We start from the raw sequence: 17,319 nt of genomic DNA on the forward strand, positions 1-17,319 counted from the left end.
GCCAAACACAGCACACGGGCGCGAGCGAGCCAGCTAGCGCCGTGCGAACGGGACGAAGCAATCGTGGCAGCAGCAAGAAGAAGAAGAAACTCCACTCAACAGATCCGCTCTACGGCCGTGTGTTTTGTCGTCTGTTGTCCGTTGGTTAAAGCACGCAGTTGGTTCACAGTGAAACGAAGCATGGCGGCACGATTGATAAAGAAAATTGTAAGGAAAACCCATGTGACATACCTGCGCTCAAGTGTTAAAACCCCACCACTTCCCTACTCATTCTGCCCCGCGCGGGGGGGGGGGGGGGTTTCCATTCCCTGCTGCTGGCTGCTGGTGCATTCTGCTGCCGGTCGTCTTCTCGTGGTGTGGAAATCTAAGCCCTTCCATCCACCCACCCCCTACACCGGGTGGAAAACACAGAGTGTGTGTGTGTGTATGTGTGCAAAAAGAGACAGTAGTGCACCTCCTCTCATTCCCACCCCACAGGCGGGCGAACGCATAAAAAACGATTGCGCAAAGAACTCTCAACAACCCTTTGCCTTGTAATGGGCGGATGGCGAATCTCGATTAGAAAAACATGTTCCGGCGGCAAACTGGATTATGGACTAACACTTTTCTCACCGCACACGTAAACCTCGTGCTCGTGCTTCGTATTTTTTTTTTAGTTGGATGGCGAATATGGAACGCTGCTGGCAAAATTTTCCGCCCAACTGAAGGACAATTGGGTCAAGATTTACATAACCTCCTCCACCTCCTCCTCGTCCACTGCATCCACGGCAAACACTAAGCGAACCGATCCGATTGTTCAAGTAAATAATCTTTTGCCACCGCTTTTACTAGGGGGTGGGAGGGACGGATGGGTGGGAAAGCTCCACACACCTACTCACGCACCTCCATCCAAATCCTCTCCATCCGCTTTGCATTCATCCACGGGATCCAGTGCCGTAATATTTCCGGGTTTCTCATTAGGCGAACGGAAAGGATGGTTCCGGGTCGGGATCCTTTTCTTTCCAGTGAGGGCCATTAGTAGTAGTGGTAGTGATGATTAAAGCAGCCCAACTAACCCGCCAAGCACTTGTATCCGCGAGCCACCTCCACATCGTGCCGTGTGTGTGTGTGTGTTACGTAACGAAGAATCGAAACGTTGACAATATTTTTGTTCTGTATTTTCGTATTTCGTTTCATGCGCTGGCCAGACGGGTGCCCCGTTCGGTGCCCGCACGTTCGCATCCGGCGCGCGCAAAGTCACACTGATTCCGGGCGATGGCATTGGGCCGGAAATTTCTGCCGCCGTGCAGAAGATTTTCGCCGTCGCGAACGTACCGATCGAGTGGGAAACGGTCGACGTTACGCCGGTGCGGGTAAGTAGTTGCCATTGGCAAGAAGCATTTCCTGCTGGACCACGTCGGTTGATACCGTTTTTTTTGTTCCATTCCTCGTCACCAACCAGAATCCGGATGGCAAGTTTGGCATCCCGCAGGGCGCTATCGATTCGGTGAACCGCAACAAGGTCGGACTGAAGGGACCGCTGATGACGCCGGTCGGCAAGGGCCATCGGTCGCTCAATCTGGCCCTGCGCAAAGAGTTCAACCTGTACGCGAACGTGCGCCCGTGCCGGAGCCTCGAAGGCTACAAGACGCTGTACGACAACGTGGACGTGGTAACGATCCGCGAGAACACGGAGGGCGAGTACTCGGGCATCGAGCACGAGATCGTGGACGGGGTGGTGCAGAGCATCAAGCTCATCACCGAGGAAGCCTCCAACCGGGTGGCCGAGTACGCATTCAAGTACGCCAAAGATAACAACCGCAAGAAGGTGACGGTGGTGCACAAGGCCAACATTATGCGCATGTCGGACGGGCTGTTCCTGCGCTGCTGTCGCGACATGGCCCAGAAGTACCCGGAGATTAAGTTCGAGGAGCGCTACCTCGACACGGTCTGCCTGAACATGGTGCAGGACCCGCGGAAGTACGACGTGCTGGTCATGCCCAACCTGTACGGCGATATTCTGTCCGACATGTGTGCCGGTCTGGTCGGCGGTCTCGGTCTCACGCCGTCCGGCAACATGGGCCTGAACGGTGCGCTGTTCGAGTCGGTGCACGGTACCGCGCCCGACATTGCCGGCAAGGATCTGGCCAATCCCACTGCCCTGCTACTGTCGGCGGTCATGATGCTGCGGCACATGGAGCTGAACCAGCAGGCGGACAAGATCCAGAACGCGTGCTTCGAGACGATTAAGGAAGCGAAATGGCTAACCGGTGATCTGGGCGGCAAGGCCAAGTGCTCCGAGTACACCAACGCCATCTGTGACAGAATTAAGTAAAGTGGGAGGGGAGGAGCTGGACCAGAAGCGGGAACGAGAGGAGGGAGTGTTTTGCGTGCAGGACAAACCTCCACCTCGACCCTCCGCCTATCAAGCCCCCCTTCAAACGCCATAAGAATGCAAGCGGGAGATGAGAGAGAGAGAGAGGAAAGAGCGAGAATAGTGGCTGTTTCTAGTGAATTACTAAGCACAGGGCAGAGAGAGGAGAGAGAGAGCGAGAAGGAAAAAACGGCAGTAACTAGCGAACTATTTATTTGTAATTTTAAATGCAAACGAAATATCCTACAAACAATTACTACAGACACACACACACAACACGGACACGAACGCGAGGCCATTGGCGGTCCCCCGACGCAACGCCGCGCGTCCTTCCTTTCCGTCGCAGCATTGGCTTCTTCAGATGGGAACCAGTATTAGGATGCGCGGAAGGTACACACCCAGCATCCCAACACAAGCCACCCACGTCCAAAGACCGACAAAGTATCGAGCAATGAAACGGTATCCGAGCCCGCCACAAAACTGGACCGCGCCGCCACAACCGGAACCGCCTCGCTTTCCTAGTTTCCTTCCTGTTTTGCGCCGTCAGACAATAATAAGCGAGCGATAGGAGAGTGTGTGTGAGGAGGATTGCGCGGTTGGAATGTTTTCCTGTGCCCGTTTTGTTTTTACTCCTCCCGTTAGTTAGTCATTTAGTCAGCCAGACAGAAGCGAGTAGTAGTAGTGGTGTTTACCTAGTAGATGCATTGGGTGGTGATGGCGCAATCCGACGATCCCTTTCAACTTCAAACTCGCAAAACGGAACTGCTACTACTAGAAGAACGCCATGTTAGTAAGGATCAACCAAAAAACAAAAATGGAAAGAGAGAACACGCGCGGCGCCGCCTGTGTCGGACGCGGGATCGCGAAGGAGACACGCGTGCAGAGAGCAAGAAACACCGGAATTTCACCAAAAATCGAAATAAAATTGTTTCAAAATTAGTTGATGCAAACCCCCAATCTTGGAGAAGATGGCGGAGCGGCAGCTCCACTCTCATCATCTCTTCATTGATTTTAACGCCGCAGATGACAGCACACCCAGCGTAAAACTTTACGACGCAATGAGCTCTTTTGGAAGCCCGGCCGAGCTTACCAGACTATTCCAGGTGAAGATGGATGGAAAACTCTCAGGGCCCAAAAGGAGCCATCAAGCCAGGGAGATCAGCTTGGCTGTCTTCTTTTCAATCTGGCGCTAGAGAGAGAGAGAGAGAGAGCCATCCGTGACTCGCAGGTGGAAACTTCGGGGACCATCTTCTATAAGTCAATCCAGATCCTGGCATACGCTGATGACATAGACATCATTGGTTTGAGGCTCTCCTATGTAGCAGAAGCCTTATCAAAGGATCGAGCGGGTTGGAGATTGACGAAGCGAAACCCGAAATGATGATGGCATCACCAGCGGTCCTGCCAACAAACACTGATTTCCGCAGGGAGGTGATGTACAGATAGGTGACCGCACCTTCAAAGTCGTCCAAAACTCCACCTATCTGGGGTCAAAAGTCAGTCCACCGACAACAACATTGATGATGAGTTACGCGCAAGGGTGCTGGCTGCCAACCGGTCATACTACAGCCCAGTGGTAAGTCAGGATATTTGGAGGCCCCGTGCGGATTGGCAGTCGAGGCCACTCTAATCTGTGATTTTAGAGGAAAACAACAGAAGGCTCCCCTGACCGATGAGGCCCTGAGCGATCGTTCCTTCCGACAATGGAAGAGCCGCTACAGTGACGAGCTCTACGAGCTGTACGATGATCTTACCATCATGCAGCGACTTAGACTCCAGGACCCCGTAAAGTCGTTTTAGGCCGTCCACCCGGACAGAGGAGGCGTGATAAGCCCAAATACAGATGGAGTGATGGCGTTGATGCGTCCGACACGGCCGGTTAATCGTGACCGGTATCGAAGATTGTTGTAGCAGGCCAAGACCGATTGTAGCGATGGGTAAGTAAGTAAACCTCAACATCATCCATCCGCGGCGCGGCTGTTTCGTGTTGTCCGATTTTTTGAGTTGTTTTCCTTTATTATCCGGTAGCATGTTTATATAGGTTGGTTCTAAATAATCATATATATGTGTGTGTGTGTGTGTATTGGTTGGTTTCGATTCATATTAAAATGCGTCCGTTTGAAGAAGAACAGTAAAGCAGCACACACGCTCACTGGGGGCGCATCATATCCCTTCGATCCTTCCCTTCCTTCCTTTTACCGCCTAATCGAACAATTTATCAAGGTATGGGTTTTTTGTTTTTCTTAATTGATCGCCTGGATGCCTGAATTCGAGTATCAACATAAACGTATACACTTGAAAGAAACCCAAACCAAACGTACGGGACTTGGAGCAGGGCGCAAGCAACGAAGCTTCAACTCTTCTACAGCGTCATGGGTCACTTTCCATCACTAGCATTATAATGCATTCAAACAGCTACTAAACTAAGCTACCCGTACAGTGCTTCAAATGCAACACCGGACACCAGCTTCTAATTCTTTTCGTGGGTTTTGACTCATAAAACTCTTTCAAAAGACTCTCTCACCAGGAACTACTACACCCCGGGTGGGATTTGAACCCCGATCCTTCTTCTTCTTCTTCCTTGGCACTACAACCTCGAGAGGTCTCGGGCCTGCCATTTCTGGCTTTCTGTGTGTTAATTTTACCCGTAGTAAAGTAGTCAGCCTTACGTTCGGGGAGGGAGGCGGTCTGGTAGGTATTTGAACCCGGGCCTGTCGTGTAAAGACCAGCTAACATATAGATTGCCTAATCAGATATGGCGTATCTAGAGATCTAGGTGCGGTTCGGTGGCGGCACCGGACTTCACACGGCAGGACCGACGATCAAATCCCATCCAGATACGCCTTCTTGTACGCAGGACTAACTATTCAGCTACGAGTTAAAACAAGACACAGAAAGCTAGAAATGGTAGGCCAAGTCCTCTGGAGGTTGTTGAGCCACGTAAGAAGAAGAAGAGATCCTTCTCGCCCTTTTTTTGATGATCTTCCTGGTCATACCTCATCATCATATCATTCTGGTTTGGACCACTGTCAGAACATCTATTACTCCATAAACAGCTCAGCTAGCCCTTGTCTTATATCTTTCTCCACGTAAGGATTATAAGATCACAAGTCTTCTTCTTCTTCTTCCTTGGCACTACAACCTCGAGAGGTCTCGGGCCTGCCATTTCTGGCTTTCTGTGACTTGATTTTACCCGTAGTAAAGTAGTCAGCCTTACGTACTGGGAGGCGGTCTGGAAGGGGATTTGAACCCCGGTTCTGCCGTGTGAAGAACGACGCCGTTGTCGCCTCCACTATCCATTGTCTAGGACCTGGAATGCCTTCTCCAGATCGCCCAAAAACACACGCTACTAGTTCGAGGCGTCCCGATTTGCATTGGGAGCACTGTAAATCCACTCGGTTGCTTTGATGACAGCTGTTACACCCAGTGAAAAAGATACAAGTAATCACTAGCAAAGAACAGCCAGACAGAAAGCAATCCGAATGCAGGTTCTGGATGTGGCAGAGATACTTGGCAGAGGTTTGCAAAGTTGTGCATACTAACGCTTAAATTTATAAATTTACTTCCCTGGCCTAATAAAAAGAGAAAAAAAAATAATAGAAAAAAAACACACACACAAAGAGAGCACCTGATCGTCGCACACGCCTCCTTCCATCAACACCTTCTTCCATCCCCTCCGACCAGGGAGCGGGCGTGTGTGTTAGCAAAAACGTTAGATATATAAAAAGAGATTTTTGGTTTCAAATATTATTATGCGAATGAGATTTGTTGTCTGCTTCCCGTGTTGGTTTCCTTTTTTTCCTTTTTCGTCCTACTTCACCCACGGCACGCGCTGCTGCTTACTGCTCGATTGTGTTATACTGTAGGTCGCGCCCGCTCTACACACCTTAAAGTTAAACTTCCGGTTTGATTTAGCGTGTGTGTGTGTGTGTTGCGTCTTCCTAGAACTATCCCTGGATGTTGTTTATTAAATGTTTTCTTATACTCATTACACTACGCGATACGGAGAAACTCACTCCGGGGAAGATGAGTGGATATAGAAAGGAAAGAAACGTTTAGCAGCGCGTGTACGGTGAAAGATTTGTCTTTTTTGTGTAAATTCCGAGCTGTATTAGGCTCGGGACATCATGTAAAAGCTTCGACGAGAGTAAAAGTGAGAGAGAGCACCAGCGTCAGTCGCGAAGGACACGTTAAGGATCGAATACAGCTAGATATAAAAACATTTTCCCAGACGAGACTAGCATGCGTAAATGAATACTAGGCGCTCGCGCAGACAGCAAATACACGAAAAGGTTGAGAAACATCGTCACGAACACTACGCTCAATCGTCTTCTTCGCTACGTTCTGGGACATATACTAAGAACTGGCTGGCTAATTTAATGATCGGGGGGGCTTTGCTGCACAGTGTTGCGTACTTGTAAGTGTTCTGAGCGTGTTCATTTGGTTTGTATCGCGCCTATTCGAGATATCACACACCGTTTTGCACTTATCTAAGGGGAAGCAAACAATCAGTCGTTCCGGTAAATGGGGAGGGAAACGGTTGGAAACCAAGCGAATGGAAACATGGGAGGCATTATTTTTCCGAGCGTCGAGAATTTGGTTGTTTTACAAGTCCTTTCGTTCACCTTCAACCGTTTTCAGTCCATGTTTAAGCCTAAAGTTAGTTTCTCCTGAGTATACGGTAATCAATTCACTTACACTTCGGTTTCGGCGCGTGTGTTTGTGTGGTCATACAAGAGAGAAGGGAAAAATCACACACAGAGACACACGCGCGCGTTCGTGCTGCAGGGAGGACCCGGGCAAAGAAAAGGGTAACGGATGAACGATGGTAGAAATCCGAAAGACTCGTGACGTGTCGTTGCATTTGATGTGGCATGCTTCTGGGGCCTATAAGCTAAGCTGCTGATTAGCTGATCATTTCGCGATACTTAAGCTTGTGCTTCGAGAGCATCTCCGTCACGGTGACGAGCTTCTTGAGCGCGTTGTTCGTCTTGCTCATGGCCTGCAGCTCCGGCAGGTACGACACACAGATGTGGTGCAGCGTGGCGAGCTCGCGCCCTGTGGAAACGATTGTTGGCAAAATGGCATGTTATTATTATTACAAATTTTAAACCGGTTGCCTCGAGGGCTTTCCAGTAGCGTCAGATACAATAAAATATTAAAAAAATAAACATAGGATGAGAAGTGGAGGGCGAACGCGCAAGCGGTAGGATGGGACATAGATGGGAATGGCTGCCAGGAGGGTAACGGAGTCAATGTTGGCAAGAAGGATGTTGTATGGAGTATGTAGGAGGAGTATGGAGGAGAAGCAGCACTGGGGGTCGTTTAGGAAGCCTCTCCAACCCTCTCCAACCTATCCATAGAGGTGACACCTGCTGGGGACGAAACGACGCTGGCGTACTCCAAGATAGGACGGACCCAGCAGCAAATACAACGCCCTCAAGCACAATCGATCACGGACCTCAGACGCCATTCGGGTGATGAGGCCCAATAATTTGTTGGCTCGCTCGAGGACTCGAAGTCAAAAGACAGTTTGTCATTGAGCCACACACCAAGGTCCTTTACCAGAGTGACTCGTGAGAGTGGTGAGCCACCGAGCTGGGGGCGATATGGCTGCCTGTTGTAAGAGCGGCCGAACGAGATTACGCAGCATTTTTCTACACAAAGGATCAGCCCGTTAGAGGAACACCAATCCGCAAATGCATCGGCGTAGCTTTGAAGGCAAAGGAAGTCTTGAGACGACGACACAGGAAGACATCCTTATAGCAACATCCTTTGGGAGGGAGCGACTTGATGCAGTTCGAGATGAAAAGCGAAAACAGTAAAGGACTTAAGACGCTGCCCTGAGGAACCCCTGACTTGCCTACGAAAGGATCGGAGAGCACACCGTCGACCCTCACCCTGAAAGTGCGGTCCATCAGAAAGGAACAGAACCAGAGAAGAAGTCAACCTGTCCACCAGCATTTAAGTGCGGAAACAGGTCAAGCATCAAACTATGCTGGGATGAAGGTATAAGAGGATGGACGATAGGAAGGATCAAAGAGTGGATAACAGACTCGAGGGCGACGAATGCGATGGCGCACTTACCTGCATCGGAGCTGGAAAGCGTGGAGGAACTGTTCGGTTCCTGCATACAGCCGGGCGGTGGATTCGGATCCGTAACGGACGACAGCTGGTCGAGGAAAACGATCATCCGCTCCTTGTTCTTTAAGATGAACGGATTCACCACCTCCATGTACGGTTCCTGAGGGGGTAGAAAGCAGAAGCCAGCATTGAAAAAAGGAGGGAAAGTTCCAGGAGAACGCGTTTGCTTGCTCACCTTGCCACCGAACTCGACGAGGTTGGCCAAATTTTGTAAACATTTCGCGACCATGATCAGCGACCGGGTCGCCATTTGGTGTGGCGTTTCATTGACTAGACCGAATTGACGAGGATTGAGCAGGGCGGGACAGAGCAGCCGCAGAAAGATGAAGCCGGACACGACGCGCGTCCGCACCAGCCGCTCGTTCGGCGACGGCCACTTGGCCACGACCGACTTCTGCAGACAGTTGCAGATGTAGCGCACCGTCCGCGGGCACGCATCGGGCGAGGTGAAGATCGATTGCGTCACCTGATCGAGTATCATCAGCAGAAACTCCGCATTCGAGCACGCGTCATCGTTCACGTCCATCTTGGTTGGGTTCAGCTCGGCCGACTGTTTGCTTTCCAGTATCCGTTGCACCGTATCCGATACGGCCGACTGCAGGAACAGTGTACACTCGGCGCGCATGTACAGATCCATCAGGGTCGTCGCTAGCGATGCGCCCCGGAACAGGGTGGAGGTTTCGTTCTCGCGGGCCACCTCCGCCTGGCAGAGGATTCGCAGCAGCTCCGTTTCGCGCTTCTCGTGCCGGAACACCTTGAGCAGCGAGGTGGCAAGCGGGATGCGATCGTTGTGACAAATTTCGGACAGTGCGCGTACTGCGTTCAGTTCCGATTCGACGAGCAGCTGCTGCAGCGGGCTGTACTCTTCGCACGGCATGACGAGATCGTCCAGGTAGCGTATGCGCAACCGGATCGAACCCCACTCGCCCATCGGTGTCATGCCGTTGAGCGGGAACCATTCCTCCGTTTCCTGACCATTCTTGAGACTGCACAGATCGACCGTCAGTTCGGCTACCTCCGAGTCCTTGCCGCGCTTGCCACGGCTCAGTACGGTTATCGTTACCGTAACTACGTCCGGTGGGACATCGCTAGGGGGTGAAGAAAAATGGGATTTTAGTAGAAACTGATATTGATGATCATAATCACTGTGTCATAGGCCACTTGATATCGGCCAATCTGACCTGATCAAGCGACCTGACTGTTCAACTGGCCTTCCCCATACTTACTCCAACACGAATTCCTCTTCCCACACGGGATCGGGAGCCGTCTTGACGCGCGTTTTGCCCACCTTCACCTGGTTAAGCGACACGACACAGTACGGATGCGGCACCAGCTTGAACGGCAACCGATGCGCTTCCAGTATCTGCAGATTCAGGCAGCGCAGCTCACGCAGCCGCGGCACCTTGGATTGCGCTTTGCTGAGCTGCGACACGCAGTGCGACTTGAGGGCCGATATCCACTCGACGTAGCACTCCTGATTGTTGGCACAGAGATAGGTGATGGTGGCGAGACACGGGAGCGCCCGTTCGACTATCTGGAAGCAGTATTGCCGCTCCCAGAACGATTCATGGCACTGTGGAAAAAAGCCCGGAGCAATCACATCAATCACTCATGGCGCCCTCGTAAAGCCGCCTTGTTCTTCGCCCTTACCTGATACAAATAGGCGCACGAAAGATCGATCAAACCTTTCGGCTTCGTTTTCTTCGGACTGTCGTAGAAGCACAGGTGCGTTTCCGAGCCCTCCACCAGCAGCGCAAAGAACAGCTGCTTCCATTTGGCCGTCTTGTCCGACTTCTTCATCAGATAGCCGTGGTGCTTGATGCCCTTGGTCTTCTTCAGCATGTTTTGATCGCGGCACTCGCGCAACGTCGCGTAGATCTTCTCCGCTGCGCTGGCCAAATTTGTCGGCGGATGATATTCCGGCTGACTGCCATTGATGACCGGATGCATCAGCGTGTGGCCCTCGACGATCTGCTCCTTCCGGTACCGGTTAATTACCGCATCGAGACACTCGAACGTGCGTCCACCCATCAGATACCGTACGCCCTTCTTCTCGATCCGGAACCGCTGGATCTGATTGTTGATGTGAAAGAACAGCGAATAGTCGCCCGGTGAATTGTCGCTCGGGCGCACCAGAAAGCTTCCCGGGCCGGCCTTCACCAACATATCGACCGCCTCGTTCTTGGTGCAGGTCGGATGGAACCAGGGAAACACGGTGTTCGGATCGATGGCCGGGTCGAGGTCCTCCACCAGCTCGCGGAAGATCATGCCCTGCTCCCCGGTGCGATGTGCCGTCACCCACAACCACCCATCGCCCATATCGTTGTGTACGAAGAAGATATCACCCTTCTGAAACGTCAGCTCGTCCGTGTCGGGCATCTTGGTGTACGGCAGGATGGCCACGACGCGCTTCTTATCGTTCACCGGTTCCGGCGGTGGAACGGGTTGTACGAGCCGCTCGCGCTTAAGCAAATCACTGCAGGACGTGTAGTAACCGACCAGATCGCTGAGCGAGAAAAACTGCCGTCCACCGATGTAAAAGTCACCGCACACGGCCGTAATGCGGAAGTGGTTGATGCCGGTGCGACCCAGGTAGCTCAGCACGTACGAGCCCGGTTTGCGGTCACTTTCGCGCACTGGAAGTGTGAGTGGAAATGATTGTTGGCCACGCAAACTTCCCAATTACCGACCAAACTTACCGAGATAACTTCCCAGCTTGGTGGTCGATTTCAGCCGCTGCTCGGCACTGTATCGATCGAGACGCCCATGGTACCACTCGCTCTCGGGCGGTGCAGTAATAGCCGGACGGTCGAATGCACCTGTCGGTCAGCGAAACACGAAGAGAGCAATGTGTGGATTGTAGCATTAAAACACACACACACGAACCAAATACCACAAAAAAGAAAGTGCACCGTGCATACCGTTCAGCGTTGCCGGTCCATCGAACTCGTCCTGATCCAGTTCCTGGGCGATATCGGCCAGATCAATGCCACCACCGTCTTCCGAGCCGGTGGACGGTGAACCGAGCTTATCGCGATGGAAACCACCGCCGAGCGCACCACCGCTGCTACTTAATCGCATCATGTCACCCATGCTTTTCGTTGTGCGTTGATTTCAATGTTGTTTACTCCCTCCACTGTCTTCCCTTCGTCTTCTCCTTCTTCGCCTTCACTCACTGCCCTTCAGCACTACCCCTGCAGCGATACGTACGCGCAATCGCTTTTTTTTCACACGCCTCCTTTGTTTGCACCGCCTCGGCAAGCGCAACAGAACGCAGCAGCAGCAGCGGCTAGTGCATTACACTGGTGCAGCACACGATGACGATGATTTTGCAACCGCACTCTGCTGCAACTGGAAAGAGGAAAGAAGAGTAAGAACGGTGCACGGAAGTGTAGGGATAAAGAAGCTGCCGAGATTTGGGTTGGATGCTATGCGCCCCGTATTAGGGGCTGGCGTAGTACGCAGCGACAAGACAAAACAAAATACAAAGGCATATTTGGAAAAGGCAACTCCAGTGAGCCCCCCGTGGGCAATATAGTGCACCAACCACGCACGCACGCCGCGACACACACACAGAAAACACGGCCTTTCCATGCATGCTCTGCTGGCTCTTTGGTGGCGAATGGGAAGAGGATTTGTTTTTCCTCGCACACCAATACCCACACTGTGCTAACGTTTCCCCGATCCGCCACGCACTGATAAATGCTAAAGAAATGCGTTTTTTTGATAATATTTCTCCAATCACTCACATCACTCCCATCCGAAACGGGACGACACCGATTTACCAGTGGCACACAGAACCACCACCCGAACAGCACTACGGCATGCTCTACGGGTAACGCGGTGTTGGTAACGGCGACACGCTTTTCACATCCGTCCGTTCCACGGTTTCGGTCACTTTTTCGGCCAATTTTCACTGCGATTAAAACCCGACTTTTCCTCCTGTGGTGGTGGCGATAGCTGCGATGATTAATCCTCCGGACCACGGAGAGTGATGAGTGATCGACCAGAAGACGGGGAAGAAAAAACAGACACATTCATCTCGCGAGCGAAAATCTCGTTCTCGCTCTCTTTCTTTCTCGATTGTTTACACGCGCGTCTATGGCGACGGGTTGGTTACTTCCAGAAGGGTTCAACTTTGACTGTTCGGACTCCACGGAGGGAAATTATTTTATTTCCATTCGTATTTCTGATTTTATTCGCTCCTTTTGCTCGTCTATCCTCTTCTCCGATTGAAAACAGGATATTATAATGCTTTCCTCCGAGATTCGATGCTTTTCGGAAGGAACTAAAGCGGGACACAGCCGTAGTAAGTTGTCAACACAGCTAATTTATTAAACTCAAAATAACGCTACTAAGCTAATGTATGTTATGTACAAGGACACAAACTGTGCTTTCTCGTGCTAGATTTTACAAAACCTAAAATAACAAGCCCCAACGGTGAAAGGCGCATAGAGCGAAGCAACGCCCTACAGAAGAACGATGTCTAGCTTTTGTACCGTGCGGTCGTACATTTACATGCTGAAAGATTCACCACACCCGCACGTGCCTTTAATGTTGGGATTGTTAAATACAAATTCCGAGGAGAGTTCCGATTCAACGTAATCCATTTCTGTGCCTGTAGAGTAGGAAGAAAATAATGCATTAGCAGTAGTGATTTTTTTAGATCACCCACGAGTTCTGCAGTATCTACCTAAAAGAGATAATTGTGCCTTCTTGTCGATAAGCACTTTCACTCCGTCCTGTATGACCTCCTCGTCCATTTTATCTGCAAATTAATAAAAAGTACAAATAAAATTACAAACACCCGCTTCTGGTCTTGTCGCGGGAAAGAAATGTCATGTGGCGACGCAGCATCATGCATGACTATGATTAAATGTGGTTTGTTTTGGTTTTATGTAATCAGTACGAAATGCGGTCGGTGGATGCTTTCGCACCACGCAAAACACTTTACGAACCTTTCGTTGTTGCGTAGTCCAGCGTGTAGGACAATCCGTTGCATCCCCGTTGCCGGACACCAACCTTCAAACCAATCTGTAGATTTGGGAAAAGATGCACAAAATCAAATCACACTGAGTACTACGAAGGCAGGATCTTCGTTCTACTTACAAATTCATTTTTGCCTTCTAACAATTGCTTTATCCTGTTCACTGCTGCCGGCGTCTGAAACGTTGGTACAGATGCATAGCATACAATTAAAACTCTTTTCCGTTCTGATTGACCTAGGTGGTGCGAGAGTCGATCGATAAACCTTACCAGCGATAGTGCAGCTCTCATCGGAAGCAGCTTCCGATGCTTTACCGCACGCACTGTGGCTGTTGCCACGATTTTCGATGCCATTTGCTACGTGAATTTGCTGCTTTCGGCACCAAAGAACGCTTACGCTGTAAATATTAATACATAATGAAGCAGTTATTTGAGAGTGGTGCACTATTTCACAACAATTATGCTCGCCCTACCGCCGCACGTACGTACCCACACGGATTTTGAAATATCGAATGCAACTTTGTTTTGACAGCTGCTTTTGACAGCTGATTCGTGTTTATCGTTTCGCAGTACATATTTGGAATGTTTTCCTTGTGCTCGCGTGTGGTGGATTTTAATTTTGGATTTCACTAAAAATCCGTGAAACATTTCAGTAGTCTCTTGATAAAGTTGGTAAAAACAGACTTTTCCAAAGCGCATTATATTTCCGGTTGTATGGATTGCTTTGAATTCAGCAGCATCCAGCCAGCAAGAAAGACGACAAAACACAATAACAGAGCGCGTGCTTTCATTCTCTCGCTCTCACTCTCTTTCTCTCTCTCTCGCCAGTCGTACGATCTGTCATTCTGGGCGAAGAGCGAGATTGTTTTTGCCAGTCCCCGAGAATCATCCGCACCAAACGTATATAAAAAGGGCCACAAGATGTTCATTGATGGTTGATTTTCATCTCGGGCCGATCTATTCCCGTCGCGACACAAGGCAAACGCGCACACAACCCACGGTGCGACAAACACGCAAACGTTTCACGGTGCTCGTGCGTGAATCCGCGAACAATAGTGTCGCGAGAACATCAGTTTTTTCGTTTCCCGACTGCCTCCACCCGATCGGCGCGCTATGGGACAGGATGAGGAGGATACCGCGTTCAGCGAGAAGATTATCAACGAGATCGATGCCGTCTTCATGCGTGATCCGGATCTGTGAGTATCCTTCCTTTCGCTGACCCGCCAGAATATTCCGTCCTTTTTTTTCGGTGCCAATCCCTCTCGTCGCCGTGCGTCCCCTCCGGGAGAAAGGCAACCTCCCTGAGACGAAGATCGTGTCTTTTTTCCCTTCTGCAAGATGATTACAGGAAAGTGGAGCATCTCTCGCTTGTGCTGCGGCAGAGCGCTACTTGATCAACGACGGCATTGATCTCGTGCAAGAGGTCAAATAAATTAAGCGAAGAATTAAAAGAAAGGCACGCGAACCCCGTCGTCGTGTGCGAATGTTGCTGGGATGTTCGACGAGCGGTGCTTTCGAAAGCTTTGCGGAACAGCGGCAGCTTTTTCCACAACGAAGAGATCGTTGCGTGTGTCCTTCAAGACATTGCTTTTCCGCCTCGGGAATTGTCTTCGTCCAAGTTTATCGCGTGAAGGTGTCTTGGCCTTGAGCGATGCTCGAAAACAAAAGCGCAACGAGCAGCGAGTACGTGTGTGTGTGTCTGCTTGCTGCTGCTGCTGATAGGTGTTCTGGTTCTGCACGAACCGCGATCTGTTTGCGCGCGCGAGAGATACACGGCCACGGGCGTTTCTCGTTTGATTGAAAGTAATTCCGCATAATTGGCGACAGCAATTTATTTTGATTAAGACGAAACCCTCGAGCCTCCGTTTGGGGCTTGGCCGTAGTAGTAGCGTGCTGCTGGCTGGTCGGTCCGTCGTTCGTTCGTAAATAACTCTCCCTTTCATTTCCGTCGTATTTTACTTCATTCATTTTGCTGCTGTTTTCGTTGCAGGGCCGGATTTGAAATTATACCGATGCCGCTGAATCAAAACAAATCTCCGGTGATCCACGTAGAGCACAATCTCGGATTACAATCCTGGTCGGTGGAGTGCGTGTACGCCTACACGCATCGATTGATTTTGAAGTATCGCAACGAGTGGCTATCGTCGACTACGATTCCCTTCGGCCTGGGGTCAGTCGCTTGGAATGTGTCGGACAAGGGCAAACTAAGCAGTGTAGGGGGAGGAGGGGGAGCTGGTGTCGCGCCCGGCAGTAACACCAGCAACGGTTGCAATGTGCCGATCATCAAGTACCTAAACTGTGCCATTCTGATCAATCCGGATGTGGCCACCTTTTGGAACCTGCGACGCCAGCTGTTTGCGAAGAACCGGCTGGACATTGCGAAGGAGTTTCACTTCTCAACGCTCGTTCTAAGCAAAAAGCCCAAATCGAACGAAGCGTTCGCCTACCGACGCTGGTTGTACCTGTTTCAGAGTGAGTAACGGTGTCGACTAGCACCTCAACCTGTCAAGTGGTCGCAACTGGCAAGCTCCGGCTAATTGCCACACACATTGTTCCGCCTTTTTGCAGGTTCCGATGCGATCGATTGGGCGTTCGAGATAAGCTTGTGTGAAAAATGTGCCGACAAGAGCAATACGAATTACCATGCCTGGTGCCACCGGCAGTGGGTGCTGATGAAGGCGCCCAACCTGCTCAAGTACGAGGTGTACAGGACGGAAAAGTTTATCCGCAAGCACATCCACGACTACAGCTGCTACAACCACCGGCAGTTTGTGCTGACGAAGATGTTCGAAATGTGCTACTACGACGAGGAGGACGATGGTTCCGAGGAGCTTCCGGAAGGTGGTCGTAGTCGCAGGTATAACGCTCTCTGCGCACTGATCGAAATGCTGACCGGTGGCGGTGGTGGTGCCGTACCGTCGTCACCCACCAATGACGATACCACGGTGGTTGACAGTCTGCTACGCTACCTGCTACCTGCCATTACCAAAGAGCACGAACTGAACCAACTCCGGGTGCGCACCTTCCTGTACTGCTTGAATCTGGCCGCGTACGATGTGCGCCTGTGCAGCGAGCTAAGCACCCTGCACAGCGTGTCCCAAGCGCTCGAAAACCATCGCAAGTTTATGGTAAAGTTTCTGATCGATCGGCTACGGGTTGGGTCGGGCTGGTTGCTGAACACGGCCGGCACCATCTACGCCAATCCGGGCGGATGCCAACAACCACTGTCGAAGGTGACCCGGCTCGATGAGGATGCGAGCGAGCTGCTGCAAGCGCTGAAAGCACACGAACTGCGCCGAGCGGACGGTGACCCACGGCACGGGCAATGGTGCAAGCTGTTTCTGGGCATTGCACCGGAATAAGCGTGGCAAGCAACACGCTTCGTTCATGTTCCTAGTCAGTGCTGCTGCTGCTATTTTTCTTTGTCCGTATCGGCCAGCGCAACCGGTCGGTTCGGTACGTATCGTTATCCTTCCCTCATTACGCTATGTGATAACGATGTTAAGTTTTCGATGAGAGTTTATGATGAGTTTGTTTTGTAAATCACTGCACAAGAACGCGGTTCTTGCTGAAATCCATTTTTGCGCAATCATATTTCTGGCGAGGGCTGGTGAGAGGGACTTGTGGTGGCTGTGTCCATCATCCTTCCCAACCTCGGTCGGTCGAGACGCTGCTTGTAAGCACAAGCATTCGATTTCTTAACGAGTAGTGAATTTTATCTATTTAACAATCAATAAATCAAATTATTTTTGAGATACAAACATGAAACGCGTCTTTGATTCTTAGACAGTTTTTGAAATCCAGGTAAGCAATCCGTGTAAACGCGCCTTAAGCTC

At 50.9% G+C, this 17,319-nt stretch overlaps 4 protein-coding genes across 7 annotated transcripts; 2 read left to right on the forward strand and 2 right to left on the reverse strand.

The window, feature by feature from the left end:
* Positions 1 to 9: 9 nt before the first annotated feature.
* LOC118505075 (probable isocitrate dehydrogenase [NAD] subunit alpha, mitochondrial) lies at positions 10 to 3,301 on the forward strand. 2 transcript variants are annotated; one of them, XM_036040361.1, is made up of 4 exons: positions 93 to 207; positions 657 to 800; positions 1,188 to 1,352; positions 1,442 to 3,301. In XM_036040361.1, exons 1-4 carry the CDS (start codon positions 181 to 183, stop codon positions 2,312 to 2,314), a joined length of 1,209 nt encoding a protein of 402 aa, XP_035896254.1. In that variant the 5' UTR covers positions 93 to 180; the 3' UTR covers positions 2,315 to 3,301. The 2 variants fall into 2 exon arrangements, with proteins under 2 accessions (XP_035896255.1, XP_035896254.1); XM_036040362.1 differs by lacking the exon at positions 657 to 800 and having other exon boundaries at positions 10 to 207.
* A 1,034-nt stretch (positions 3,302 to 4,335) lies between these two features.
* Positions 4,336 to 12,523, reverse strand: LOC118505040 (ras GTPase-activating protein 1). Its single transcript, XM_036040290.1, has 8 exons — positions 12,247 to 12,523; positions 11,419 to 11,848; positions 11,197 to 11,316; positions 10,148 to 11,133; positions 9,724 to 10,070; positions 8,673 to 9,585; positions 8,441 to 8,597; positions 4,336 to 7,411 (listed from the first exon to the last, which is right to left on the reverse strand). The coding sequence occupies exons 2-8, from the start codon at positions 11,588 to 11,590 to the stop codon at positions 7,260 to 7,262; spliced, it is 2,847 nt and encodes a 948-aa protein (XP_035896183.1). The 5' UTR covers positions 11,591 to 11,848; positions 12,247 to 12,523; the 3' UTR covers positions 4,336 to 7,259.
* A 284-nt stretch (positions 12,524 to 12,807) lies between these two features.
* LOC118505104 (iron-sulfur cluster assembly 1 homolog, mitochondrial) lies at positions 12,808 to 14,112 on the reverse strand. 2 transcript variants are annotated; one of them, XM_036040407.1, is made up of 6 exons: positions 13,973 to 14,112; positions 13,754 to 13,881; positions 13,607 to 13,660; positions 13,456 to 13,531; positions 13,191 to 13,265; positions 12,808 to 13,115 (listed from the first exon to the last, which is right to left on the reverse strand). In XM_036040407.1, exons 2-6 carry the CDS (start codon positions 13,835 to 13,837, stop codon positions 13,012 to 13,014), a joined length of 393 nt encoding a protein of 130 aa, XP_035896300.1. In that variant the 5' UTR covers positions 13,838 to 13,881; positions 13,973 to 14,112; the 3' UTR covers positions 12,808 to 13,011. The 2 variants fall into 2 exon arrangements, with proteins under 2 accessions (XP_035896300.1, XP_035896302.1); XM_036040409.1 differs by having other exon boundaries at positions 13,957 to 14,018.
* Positions 14,028 to 17,244, forward strand: LOC118505070 (protein prenyltransferase alpha subunit repeat-containing protein 1-B). Of its 2 annotated transcripts, none has more exons than XM_036040354.1 (4): positions 14,028 to 14,151; positions 14,312 to 14,679; positions 15,474 to 15,955; positions 16,052 to 17,244. In XM_036040354.1, the coding sequence occupies exons 2-4, from the start codon at positions 14,597 to 14,599 to the stop codon at positions 16,843 to 16,845; spliced, it is 1,359 nt and encodes a 452-aa protein (XP_035896247.1). In that variant the 5' UTR covers positions 14,028 to 14,151; positions 14,312 to 14,596; the 3' UTR covers positions 16,846 to 17,244. The 2 variants fall into 2 exon arrangements, with proteins under 2 accessions (XP_035896247.1, XP_035896246.1); XM_036040353.1 differs by having other exon boundaries at positions 14,036 to 14,155.
* Positions 17,245 to 17,319: the final 75 nt, after the last annotated feature.

This window comes from Anopheles stephensi, chromosome 2 (genome assembly GCF_013141755.1).
Source record: "Anopheles stephensi strain Indian chromosome 2, UCI_ANSTEP_V1.0, whole genome shotgun sequence".
Lineage (NCBI taxonomy): Eukaryota > Metazoa > Arthropoda > Insecta > Diptera > Culicidae > Anopheles > Anopheles stephensi.

Excerpts from the sequence above, each read along its gene's own strand:
- LOC118505075 (XM_036040361.1), top strand. The coding sequence starts at position 181 with ATGGCGGCACGATTGATAAAGAAAATT. Across the intron at positions 208-656 it reads CACGATTGATAAAGAAAATT|TTGGATGGCGAATATGGAAC; the intron begins GTAAGGAAAACC and ends TTTTTTTTTTAG. Across the intron at positions 801-1,187 it reads GAACCGATCCGATTGTTCAA|ACGGGTGCCCCGTTCGGTGC; the intron begins GTAAATAATCTT and ends TGCGCTGGCCAG.
- LOC118505040 (XM_036040290.1), bottom strand. The coding sequence starts at position 11,590 with ATGGGTGACATGATGCGATTAAGTAGCAGCGGTGGTGCGCTCGGCGGT. Across the intron at positions 11,134-11,196 it reads CAAGCTGGGAAGTTATCTCG|TGCGCGAAAGTGACCGCAAA; the intron begins GTAAGTTTGGTC and ends TCACACTTCCAG. Across the intron at positions 10,071-10,147 it reads CGTGCGCCTATTTGTATCAG|TGCCATGAATCGTTCTGGGA; the intron begins GTAAGGGCGAAG and ends TTTTTTCCACAG.
- LOC118505104 (XM_036040407.1), bottom strand. The coding sequence starts at position 13,837 with ATGGCATCGAAAATCGTGGCAACAGCCACAGTGCGTGCGGTAAAGCAT. Across the intron at positions 13,532-13,606 it reads TAGAAGGCAAAAATGAATTT|ATTGGTTTGAAGGTTGGTGT; the intron begins GTAAGTAGAACG and ends CCAAATCTACAG. Across the intron at positions 13,266-13,455 it reads GGACTACGCAACAACGAAAG|ATAAAATGGACGAGGAGGTC; the intron begins GTTCGTAAAGTG and ends ATTAATTTGCAG.
- LOC118505070 (XM_036040354.1), top strand. The coding sequence starts at position 14,597 with ATGGGACAGGATGAGGAGGATACCGCGTTCAGCGAGAAGATTATCAAC. Across the intron at positions 14,680-15,473 it reads TTCATGCGTGATCCGGATCT|GGCCGGATTTGAAATTATAC; the intron begins GTGAGTATCCTT and ends TTTTCGTTGCAG. Across the intron at positions 15,956-16,051 it reads CTGGTTGTACCTGTTTCAGA|GTTCCGATGCGATCGATTGG; the intron begins GTGAGTAACGGT and ends GCCTTTTTGCAG.